The 13155-nt window shown below is 40.9% G+C and overlaps 1 protein-coding gene across 1 annotated transcript in view; it reads left to right on the forward strand.

The window, feature by feature from the left end:
• Positions 1-2866, forward strand: part of LOC121003529 (zinc finger protein 268-like) — a 948872-nt gene extending 946006 nt beyond the window's left edge. The window contains exon 6 of the mRNA XM_040435426.1: positions 1357-2866. Coding sequence (XP_040291360.1) covers positions 1357-2258 — 902 coding nt within the window. The 3' untranslated portion in view covers positions 2259-2866. The remainder of the gene's footprint in view (positions 1-1356) is intronic.
• Positions 2867-13155: the final 10289 nt, after the last annotated feature.

Below are 13155 nucleotides of genomic sequence, written 5' to 3' on the forward strand. Positions count from 1 at the left end.
TTTCGTGCTGCTCTATTACATTGTCTTCCCACCTTTAAGTCTTCTGAAATAATTACTCCTAAATCCCTTTCCTCAGATACTGAGGTCAGGACTGTGTCAAATATTCTATATTCTGCCCTTGGTTTTTTACGCCCCAGGTGCATTATCTTGCACTTATCCACATTAAATTTCAGTTGCCAGAGTTCTGACCATTCTTCTAGTTTTCCTAAATCCTTTTCCATTTGGCGTTTCCCTCCAGGAACATCAACCCTGTTACCTATCTTTGTGTCATCAGCAAAAAGACAAACCTTACCAGCGAGGCCTTTTGCAATATCACTTATGAAGATATTAAACAAAATCGGTCCCAGTACAGATCCCTGTGGAACCCCACTGGTAACATGACCTTGTTTTGAATGTTCTCCATTGACTACAACCCTCTGTTGTCTGTCACTCAGCCACTGCCTAATCCACTCAACAATATGGGAGTCCATGCTCAATGACTGCAGTTTATTGATAAGTCTTCTATGAGGGACAGTGTCAAAAGCCTTACTAAAATCTAGATATGCGATGTCTACTGCACCTCCACCGTCTATTATTTTATTCACCCAGTCAAAAAAATCTATAAGATTTGTTTGACATGATCTCCCTGAAGTAAACCCATGTTGTTTTTCATCTTGCAATCCATGGGATTTTAGATGTTCCACAATCCTATCCTTTAATAGGGTTTCCATTAATTTGCCTACTATTGATGTCAGACTCACTGGTCTATAGTTGCTCGATTCCTCCCTACTACCTTTCTTGTGAATGGGCACGACATTAGCCAATTTCCAATCTTCCGGGACGACTCCTGTTACTAATGATTGGTTAAATAAATCTGTTAACGGTTTTGCCAGCTCACCACTAAGCTCTTTTAATAATTTTGGGTGTATCTCATCAGGCCCCTGTGACTTATTTGTCTTCACCTTAGACAGCAAACTTAGAACATCTTCCTCTGTAAAGATACATGCATCAAACGATTTATTAGTCATTCTTTCTAGTGGAGGTCCTTCTCCTTTTTCTTTTGTAAAAACTGAACAGAAGTATTCATAATAAAATGTGTTTTATTCTTGGCAGATGACTGTACCAGGAACTTGGAGAAACATCTAGTATCTTCAGATTTTGAAGTAGATGATTGTGGTATCACACGAGATACATTTGAAGAGCATGCCAATATCCAAGATATACCCTCATCCAATCACAGCCACAATGCATCATTTGATTCTTTTAAACAGGTCCGATCTTTTGATTCATCACAGACTGTAACACAGAATAAAAGTCACAGAAGAGGTGCTAAACAGCAAACGGCTCACGTAAGAGGGAAGCCATTTTCATGTTCAGAATGTGGGAAATGTTTTAACCGTAAATCAAATCTTGTTGTACATCAGAGACTTCACACAGGGGAGAAGCCATTTTCATGTTCAGAATGTGGGAAATGTTTTAACTGTAAATCAACTCTTGTTGTACATCAGAGACTTCACACAGGGGAGAAGCCATTTTCATGTTCAGAATGTGGGAAATGGTTTAAATGTAAATCAGGTTTTGTTCAACATCAGAAAAATCACACAGGAGAAAAGCCATTTTCATGTTCAGAATGTGGGAAAGGTTTTCACAATAAATCAGATCTTGTTAGACATCAGAGAATTCACACAGGGGAGAGGCCATTTTCATGTTCAGAATGTGGGAAATGTTTTCACAATAAATCAGATCTTGTTATACATCAGAGAATTCACTCAGGAGAGAAGCCATTTTCATGTTCAGAATGTGGGAAATGGTTTAACTGTAAAGCAGGTCTTGTTATACATCAGAGAAAGCACACAGGAGAGAAGCCATTTTCATGTTCTGAATGTGGGAAATGTTTTCACAATAAAGGAGATCTTGTTGTTCATCAGAGAATTCACACAGGGGAGAAGCCATTTTCATGTTCAGAATGTGGGAAATGTTTTCACTGTAAATCAGATCTTGTTAGACATCAGAGAAATCACACAGGGAAGAAGCCATTTTCATGTTCAGAATGTGGGAAATGTTTTCACAATAAATCTGATCTTCTTGTACATCTGAGAGTTCACACAGGGGAGAATCCATTTTCATGTTCAGAATGTGGGAAATGTTTTAACCGTAAATCATCTTTTGTTAGACATCAGAGAATTCACACAGGGGAGAAGCCATTTTTATGTTCAGAATGTGAAAGGTGTTTCTGCTATAAATCATCTCTTGTTAAACATCAAAAAACCCACATATAAGAAAAACCATCTTCATGCTTAGCCCGTTGGTGATCTTACTTATGTGTTTTTATTGTGGTCACTCACTGGCTTTATTCCTTCAAATACTCCTTTTTACAGGGAGATAAAACAGCGCCTTGCTTTCAGTTACCAGAGGTAGCTGAGGGCTTGGAGCGATGATTGGAACCGCTGTGAGAGCTCCCCAAACAAACATAGTCTCCTGTATTGAATGAATATTGGTAATCAAAGAACAGATCCAGTTAAAAGTGAAACTAAGTTTATATATAAATTAAAAAGTATAAAGCTGCACCAATGCGTCAAGGGTCACGATGTTGTGCTCACAGTCAAATAGAATCACCTCTTCTACACAAGTTAAAAAATCTAAAAAGCAAAAGCAAAACTGGGCACTCACTGACAATGGAGAAAAATTAAGAGCAAATTTATTAATACTGAACAAATAACATAAAATACAAATAAAATTGGTACAATAGATAGCAGCAGTCTTGGACACCTCGGGGGGGAGGGGGGGGTCTCTAAAGTGCAAAAATCATTAGCAGCATATGATACTCCCATAAAACCAATAAAGTCAATAAATCGATAGATATAGAGTAAGATCGATTACTCTTTGTCAAAGTAAATCACCAGATCATTGGGGACCAAAAGTTAGTTGCATCCGAAACTTATATCTTGGTACATACGAATATTGTGAGTATTCGAATCATTTTGAAAGTTCTTATAGGTCATCTTCAACATTCAAGACTATTTGTGTGAATAAATAATTTAGTATAGTTGAGAAAAGTTTGCACGAGTTAGCGGCGTCCCACTACTCTTAACATACAAATATTTCTTAATTCCCACAGTTTTTAATGAAATATCCCCATATTGTTGTTTTTATATTTTTAAGGAATATGATCACTACTTTTTATCGAAAATTTGGCAAAGTGTATTTTAAAATGCTTTTCTGATTTTGTGTATATTTTTGATTTTATGTACGGTATATTTTATGATGAAGAACTTATTTATTAATCAAAGAAAGGGTCTAAGGAACTTGATTTATGAGTTTCCACAAGAAACGCATTAGAAACGGACCAGAACCGCATGTGGGGTTTGATGCGTTTTTTGCGGATTTGGAAACCACACCCTGTATTATGCAACTGTATGTACTCCTGACTAATTTGAAAATTGCTATAATATTTTTTGAGGGGCTATTGTTGATTAATCGAATCCACATCATGTTTTGAAGATCACCGAATCCCCTATAAATAGGGAGGTATCATAGGTAGGAAATTACCACTGAGGAAGGGACAGTAGTCCCGAAACGTGTTTGGTACATCCCCCATGAAAGATTAAGATGATCTACTCTTGAGACATTGCTGGTTTTTCTCACTAAGAACTCTTTGCGATTTTAACACTATTGAAAAGGAACCTCCTTACTTCCAGAACATAAATCAACCTACGTGTAAGAAAAGCTTCGGAACTAAGTGAACCAGCACCGGAACAATAATCAAGGTCAGAGTGCGGTGCTAGCTAAGCGTGGGAAAAATAAGTAGTATAATATAAGTATATTCTTAACCTTAGAAGTACAGACAGAAATAATGAGAAGTAGGCACTTCTTGAAAGAAGACAGTTTGCTGCGAATTTTACGTAAAATGTCAAAATATCACAAAATTGAAGTAGCTATTTGCCAGGCAAAACAATGTAATTGCGATTTCTTGTAAATATCATTGTGAATTGCTAACCAAAACACTTTTACCCTCATTTTTTTTAAAAGTCAAAAAATTTGACACGCCCTATTAACCCATCTAACAGCAACGTTTCAGCTCACTCACTGGAGCCTTTGTCAAGCTGTGCAAACATCTGCCTAGTGCAAGGTATATATAGCAGTATCAATCAACATACATAATTAAAAAGTGAAACATGCATATAACAATAAAATATTGAGTACATAAATTATTTCATCAGTGATCATTCCATATATGATCGATAAGTGTCCATCGTGCAAAGTATAGAAACATATTGTGTCGGCAGGTAAGAACCATTTGGCCCATGTAGTCTACCCAATATACTGAATACTATAAATAGCCCCTGGCCCTATCTTATATGAAGGATGGCCTTATGCCTATCCCATACATGCTTAAACTCTTTCACTGTATTTGCAGCTACCACTTGTGCAGGAAGGCTATTCCATGCATCCACTACTCTCTCAGTAAAGTAATTCTTCCTGATATTACTTTTAAACCTTTGCCCCTCTAATTTAAAACTATGTCCTCTTTTAGAAGTTTTTCTTCTTTTAAATATTCTCTCTTCTTTTACCTTATTGATTCCCTTTATGTATTTAAAAGTTTCTATCATATCCCCTCTGTCTCGTCTTTCTTCCAAGCTTTACATGTTAAGGTCCTTTAATCTTTCCTGGTAAGTTTTATACTGCAATCCATGTACTAGTTTAGTAGCTCTTCTCTGAACTCTCTCCAAAGTATCAATATCCTTCTGGAGATATGGTCTCCAGTACTGCGCACAATACTCCAAATGAGGCCTCACTAGTGCTCTGTAGAGCAGCATGAGCACCTCCCTCTTTCTACTGGTAATGCCTCTCCCTATACACCCAAGCATTCTGCTAGCATTTCCTGCTTCTCTATGACATTGTCTGCCTACCTTTAAGTCTTCTGAAATAATGACCCCTAAATCCCTTTCCTCAGATACTGAGGTTAGGACTGTATCACTGATTTTATATTCTGCTCTTGGGTTTTTATGCCCCAGGTGCATTATCTTGCACTTATCAACATTAAATTTTAGTTGCCAGATTTTTGACCATTCCTCTAGTTTTCCTAAATCCTTTTCCATTTGGTGTATCCCTCCAGGAACATCAACTCTGTTACAAATCTTTGCGTCATCAGCAAAAAGACACACCTTACCATTGAGGCCTTCTGCAATTTCGCTGATAAAGATATTAAACAATATGGGTCCCAGAACAGATCCCTGAGGTACCCCACTGGTAACAAGACCATGGTCTGAATATACTCCATTGACTACAACCCTCTGTTGTCTGTCCCTCAGCCACTGCCTAATCAATTCAACAATATGGGAGTCCACGCACAAAGACTGCAATTTATTGATAAGCCTTCTATGTGGGACAGTCTCAAAAGCCTTACTAAAGTCCAGATAAGCGATGTCTACTGCACCTCCGCCATCTATTATTTTAGTCGCCCAATAAAAAAAATCAATAAGATTAGTTTGACATGATCTCCCTTAAGTAAACCCATGCTGTTTTTCATCTTTCAATACATGGGATTTGAGATGTTCCACAATCCTTACCTTAAGTATGGTTTCCATTAATTTCCCCACTATTGATGTAAGGCTTACTGGCCTATAGTTGCCCGATTCCTCCCTACTACCTTTCTTGTGAACGGGCACAACATTTGCCAATTTCCAATCTTCTGGGACGACTGCTGTTGCCAGTAAATAGTTAAATAAATCTGTTAATGGTTTTGCTAGTTCGCCGCTGAGCTCTTTTAATAGCTTTGGGTGTATCCCATCAGGCCCCTGTGACTTATTAATTTTAGACAGCTGACTTAGAACCTCTTCCTCTGTAAAGACACATGCATCAAAAGATGAATTAGTCTTCTTTCCTAACTGAGGTCCTTTTCCTTAATTTTCCTTTGTAAAAACTGAACAGAAGTATTCATTGAGGCAGTCAGCTAGTTCTTTATCTTCTTCCATATACCTTCCTTCTTTTGTTTTTAATTTGGTAATTCCTTGTTTTAGTTTCCTTTTTTCATTTATGTATCTGAAGAATGTCTTATCGCCTTTTTTCACTGACTGAGCTCATTTCTCTTCAGCCTGTGCTTTAGAAGCTCTTATAACTTGTTTGGCTTCTCTCTGCCTAATTTTATAAATTTGCCTGTCATCCTCCTTTTTTTTTTTTTTATAATTACTAAATGCTATCTTTTTAGTTTTTAATGATGTTGGTAACTTCTGCTGAGTACCACAGTAGTCTCTTCCTTTTTTTTGCTTTTACTGACAAGCCTAATGCAATTCTCTGTTGCCTTCAATAGTGCCACTTTTAAGTAGTCCCATTTCTCCTGGACTCCATTGAAACTGTTCCAATCTGATAGGAACTCGTATACCACTAATCTAATTTTAGAAAAGTCAGTTTTTCTAAAATCTAATCTTTTTAATCAATATATTGTCCATATTTAAGTCATATCGTGATCCAAACTTGATCCGAAAACATGTGTACATGATTAGTGTGTTAAAAACATGATTAAAAACAGTTTGGCTGGGTGGGGGGTGGGATTGTAGGGTTACTTGTTGATGGGTGGTTACGCGTTTACGTTAAAATTGCATATTCTATTTGATTCTATGCATAGATATATGCCATGTCTTTTGTAGTCATGTGGTGTGTATTGTATATACTATATATGATTGATATTGTATATGCCCATTGTTTGTAAACAATGTCTTATTGATGCTTGAGAGAGACAAAAAACTGATAATAAAAATTTTAAAAACAGTTTGGCAGTCTCACATGGTGCCGAAAGTATCGAAGACCCAATCGACGTCAGGAAATACAATCTGCGCAGACGCAGCCAGTCCGTCCTCTCGCGAGAGATGGAATTTGTTCTATACACATAAAAGACCACACTAAAGAAGGCCGCAACTTCCCAACGGTATAGGGCGCATGCGTCCGCCCACAGGATGTCATTACTCCCACTCTTGGTCACATGATCGCATTTATTGATCACGGAGAACACAATAACACATTTAGTATAGAGAACATTGGCCAGGCTGCATGAACCAGAGTGTGACCATGGAGTATTACAACCACCTCTAATCCAGGTTCAAAATCGAGCCACCCCTGGCATTTCCATGTCATAGGTGACTCCATCATTCCCATAGCAACCATAAATAGCCCAGTAATAACAGGCTCCATATTATCCAAGGGGCGAGGTGACCTTCCAGGGGCACCCTAAAGGAGGCCATCAAGCTCTTTTAGGAGGCAGAATCTAGCCCCACATCCCTAGGGACTAGAGTCTCCCCCCCCCCCCAACTCATGGAGAAAGCAGCCCATTTAAATCCATGAAAAAAAAGTAAATCCATAATGATAATGTGGGAATACCAGTAGGGCTCTGTTTCACAAATCGGTCCCACACATGTCCATTGGGGCAAATGGGGGACACAGTCGGAAACAGCCACTAAAAAAAGAAAAAGACGAAGTCACCGCCAACTGTGGTCTCACATGTGTCAATCTAATATATAAAGCTGAATGTGTGTATATATATATACACTGCTCAAAAAAATAAAGGGAACACAAAAATAACACATCCTAGATCTGAATTTATTAAATATTCTTCTGAAATACTTTGTTCATTACATAGTTGAATGTGCTGACAACAAAATCACACAAAAATAAAAAAATGGAAATCAAATTTTTCAACCCATGGAGGTCTGGATTTGGAGTCACACTCAAAATTAAAGTGGAAAAACACACTACAGGCTGATCCAACTTTGATGTAATGTCCTTAAAACAAGTCAAAATAAGGCTCAGTAGTGTGTGTGGCCTCCACGTGCCTGTATGACCTCCCTACAACGCCTGATGAGGTGGCGGATGGTCTCCTGAGGGATCTCCTCCCAGACCTGGACTAAAGCATCTGCCAACTCCTGGACAGTCTGTGGTGCAACGTGACGTTGGTGGATAGAGCGAGACATGATGTCCCAGATGTGCTCAATTGGATTCAGGTCTGGGGAACGGGCGGGCCAGTCCATAGCATCAATGCCTTCATCTTGCAGGAACTGCTGACACACTCCAGCCACATGAGGTCTAGCATTGTCTTGCATTAGGAGGAACCCAGGGCCAACCGCACCAGCATATGGTCTCACAAGGGGTCTGAGGATCTCATCTCGGTACCTAATGGCAGTCAGGCTACCTCTGGCGAGCACATGGAGGGCTGTGCGGGCCTCCAAAGAAATGCCACCCCACACCATTACTGACCCAATGCCAAACCGGTCATGCTGGAGGATGTTGCAGGCAGCAGAACGTTCTCCACGGCGTCTCCAGACTCTTTCACGTCTGCCACTTGTGTGGGTTGTAGACTCCGTCTCATGCTACCACTAGAGTGAAAGCACCGCCAGCATTCAAAAGTGACCAAAACATCAGCCAGGAAGCATAGGAACTGAGAAGTGGTCTGTGGTCACCACCTGCAGAACCACTCCTTTATTGGGGGTGTCTTGCTAATTGCCTATAATTTCCACCTGTTGTCTATCCCATTTGCACAACAGCATGTGAAATTGATGGTCACTCAGTGTTGCTTCCTAAGTGGGCAGTTTGATTTCACAGAAGTGTGATTGACTTGGAGTTACATTGTGTTGTTTAAGTTTCCCTTTATTTTTTTGAGCAGTGTGTATATATATATATATATATATATATATATATATATATATATGTCTGTATGTCTTCTAAATGAATCCGTACCATCGCATTTACAATCACGAAGTTTGGCACACAGGTACATCAGGTGTCCGGGAAGGTTTTAGACTAGGTCTCAGCTCTCTAGGACGTACCGTTCCTGAGATATTCCCAAAAAATGCATTAGCCAATAGAAGCTTGGTCACATGACCCTTATCAGCCAATAGAAGCTCGCAGTTCCTCCAGCCTCCACATACACAGTTTTACTCCAGGCTTCCATAACAACCCAGCCATTTACCTTCACTGCAGTAGGAGAGCTTTAAAGGAAATCTGTCACCAGGATAATCACTCTTGAAGTAAAGCCATGGCCTAATAGCACTTAGTACCTCATTTCCAGATGTGCCTTTGTTCCAGCATTAGATGTTTTTATCCTCTGAAAATCCAGTTTATTTGGTATGCAAATGAGCCATTAAGGTGCCCAGAGCGGCGTCACTCCTGCAGTAAGGCGCCCAGACACACCCCCTGCCATGTGTCCACCCTCAAAAGACTTAAAACCATGCCCCCAGGTCCCGCTAAGCCATGCCCCTTATCTGGTTAGGCCATGCCCCTCCCACTCCTGAGCCAACGGGGATTGAAAAAAATCAAGGTAAAAATCTACTTCTGTTAGCTGCAGGGGTGGGAGGGAGGGTGACTTTCTCCCTGCAGCTTACACTCAGACAGCAAAGTGCTGCTGTCTTAGAGTGAGATGTTTGAAAGGACACGCCCCTTACCCAGTTAGGCCACACCCCCTACCATTCCTCAGCCGAATGAGATTGAAAATATTACGTTAAAAATCAACTTGTATGTCCTGTAAAGCTACACCCAGATCTGGTTAGGCCACGCCACCTCCCACTCCTGAGCGGACAGGGATTGAAAAAATGAAGTTAAAGATCAACTCATATCGGCTGCAGGGGTGGGATGAAGGGTGACTTTCTCCCTGTAGCTCACACTCAGACAGTAGAGTGCTGCTGTCTTAAAGTGAGCTGTTCAAAAGGACACGCCCCCAACCACTTAGGCCACACCCCCTTCCACTCAGCCGACTGAGTTTGAAAAAATGCAGTTAAAAATCAACTTCTAGGTCCCGCTAAGCCACGCCCCTGATCTGGCTAGGCCACGCCCCATCTATGCCTCAGCTGAGAGGGATTGAAAAAAATGAAGGTAAAAATTAACTTCTGTCAGCTGCAGAGGTGGGAGGGAGGGTGACTATCTCCCTGCAGCTCACACTCAGACAATACAGTGCTGCTATCTTAGAGTGAGCTGTTCAAAAGTACACGCCCCCGATCCAGTAAGGGGGCGGGCCCCTGTGGAGGTCACTGTCAAGGGGGTGATTAGCTGTGAAAGTCACGTTAAAGCGGAAGGCTGCTGTAAATATCAAAGTTAAGGGGGTGGGCTGCTGTAGAGGTCCAATTTTAAGGGACGGGGCACTGTGGGGGGGGGGTCACTGTTTTGGGGGCGGGGTGCTGTAGATGTCACTGTTATAGTGGATAGTGTTGATATCTTTTAACGACACATACAAACATTAAATGAAATAGATTAAATATACCAGTGTGAAGCCGGGTCCTTCAGCTAGTGATATATATATATATATATATATATATATAATATTAGAATAACCAATAGCCTATATGGGCCTGATATTCGGCCTCCTGTTTGACTGTCCGTCAACTTCATTTCTTGAACATATTCCTATAAAGAAACAACAAGCCATGATAGCACATGTCAAATGCTATCCAAAAAAGGACAAAAAAAAAAACTATTACAAAAATAGGTGCAAATGTAACCCAGATATCCTTCAGAACACCTTAAATTTTACATTTAAACCATTTGGTTGTAAGGTCTGTAACATAAAAATCCAATAAAGTTCTCTTTTCTTGAGCAAAGCTATTCTATCTCCACCGCGTCTCAATATAGGTACCTGTTCCAGAATCCTGAACCTTGGATCCCTTTCTGTGTTATCTACTGAAAAATGTTTTGATACAGGTAGGTCCAACGTTTGTTTCCTAATGGAATACCTATGCTGATTTAGTCAGGTTTCTACATCCCAAATAGTCTCACCGACATATAACAGCTGGCAAGGGCAAGAAAGTAGATAAACTACATGTGTGGAATCGCATGTAAGACATTGATGTATCCATATTGTTTTACCTGTGGAGGGATTCATAAAAGAATCAGGAAACAATTAACACAGTTGTAACATGGATAACAGCCTTTGCGGGTTGATCCAAAGTAAGTACTACCAAAAATTGGATCTTCTCTTGCGAATGAACTAGAGTGAACTTAACACTTGGTTCAATGGAATTCTAATAAAAGTGGAACGCCATGAGGTCCTCTGTGGCGCCCACCCACACCAAAAAAATGTCATTGATGTAGCGCCACCACTCCAGCACATGGCTGAAGTGGTGTCCACATAGACGAAGGTCTCCTCCAAATGTGCCATATATATGTTAGCGTAGGTGGGCACCACGTTGGACCCCATAGCGGTCCCGCATAAGTGTACAAAAAAATCACCCTGAAAAAGAAAATAGTTTCTTGTGAGAATAAATCTCAACAAGGAAACAATAAAAAAAACTCTGCATTACTCAGTATAGAAACCCAATATATGCCCCAACAGGGATTCTTGTACTATTCAAAGAGTAAATAACCAGCATAAGCCTATGGTACACACCATAATATGAAACCTACAAATAATTACCAGACCGCTTATGAATTAATGTCATTTTATTACACGATTGCAAATACATTTTTTTTACATTACTTGCACTTTATTGTTAATCATGTGTATACAGATGGACTGATTTATGGACGTAGTATCCGCTGTGTTTATCCTCCAGATGATGTCGCTTTTTCCCTGCACCTATGTTCTTTTAATCATGTTTGTGAGATATTTGTAATCATGTAATAATATGACATTAATTCATAAGCGGTCTGGTAATTATTTGTAGGTTTCACATTACTCAGTTGAGGGCTCTTTCACACTTGCGTTGTTCTGTTCCGGCATAGAGTTCCGTCGTCGGGGCTCTATGCCGGAAGAATCCTGATCAGGATTATCCCCATGCATTCTAAATGGAGAGAAATCCGTTCAGGATGCATCAGGATGTCTTCAGTTCCGGAACGGAACGTTTTTTGGCCGGAGAAAATACCGCAGCATGCTGCGCTTTTTGCTCCGGTCAAAAATCCTGAACACTTGCCGCAAGGCTGGATCCGGAATTAATGCCCATTGAAAGGCATTAATCCGGATCCGGCCTTAAGCTAAACGTCGTTTCGGCGCATTACCGGATCTGACGTTTAGCTTTTTCTGAATGGTTACCATGGCTGCCAGGACACTAAAGTCCTGTTTGCCATGGTAAAGTGTAGTGGGGAGCGGGGGAGCAGTATACTTACAGTCCGTGCGGCTCCCGGGGCGCTTCAGAGTGACGTCAGGGCGCCCCACGCGCATGGATGACGTGATCGCATGGATCACGCCATCCATGCGCATGGGGCGCCCTGGCGTGATTCTGGAGCGCCCCGGGAGCTGCACGGACTGTAAGTATACTGCTCCCCCGCTCCCCACTACTACTATGGCAACCAGGACTTTAATAGCGTCCTGGGTGCCATAGCAACACTAAACGCATTTTGAAGACGGATCCGTCTTCAAATGCTTTCAGTTCACTTGCGGTGTTACGATTCCGGCGGGCACTTCCGGCAAATGGAGTACACAACGGATCCGGACAACGCAAGTGTGAAAGAGGCCTTAATCTGTTTCCATAAGGCAGCATTGTACAGCTTGAAGGCCTAGCTCGTGTTCAATAGACGTATACAAACTGCAAACATCAAAAGATACTAAAATAGAATCTGTGGGAATCTCCATATTATTAATTTGGGATTAAAAATAAAATTGCTTGTATCCTTAATAGAGGATTTAGCCGAAGTGGCAAATGACCTTAGAATCTTATCCCAAAAAAATCGCTATGTTGCAAAAAAGTGAGCCTCTGCCAGAAACAATGGGGAGTCCTGGTGGGACTGACAGGGACTTGTGAATCTTAGGGAGGGTATACAATATTGGTGTGACTGGTTTATCTGTCACGGTCATATTGTTGTTTGACTGTGACTTGGTTGCCGTGCAGACTGGTTGCCGGTAACAACGTGTTGTTGGTTTGCACGTGCATTTCCCCTTTAAGGTGTGTCTCCCTGTGGTTTGATGAGCGAGGGGTTAATCCTCTAGCTAGTGGGGATTTAGTTGTGGCCACTAGCTTGACTTTATCTGTGGATTCCTGGCTGGGGGCAGTGGTACTCCAGCCTTGTTTGTTGTTCAAGCTATGCTCCATTCTGTGGCTATTCCATCTGCCCAGTCATTGAGGGCCACCTTGTTGGACATCGAGGTCTAATAGCAATGTCATTCCTTTGTCTCCCTTGTATCCTCTATGTACCCATCCTCACTTGTTGTATGTTTGGTGTGGGTTAATGTACAGGGTTTGTTGTACGTCTTGTTTGTTGTTA

The sequence above is a fragment of the Bufo bufo genome, chromosome 6 (assembly GCF_905171765.1).
Source record: "Bufo bufo chromosome 6, aBufBuf1.1, whole genome shotgun sequence".
Taxonomy (NCBI): domain Eukaryota; kingdom Metazoa; phylum Chordata; class Amphibia; order Anura; family Bufonidae; genus Bufo; species Bufo bufo.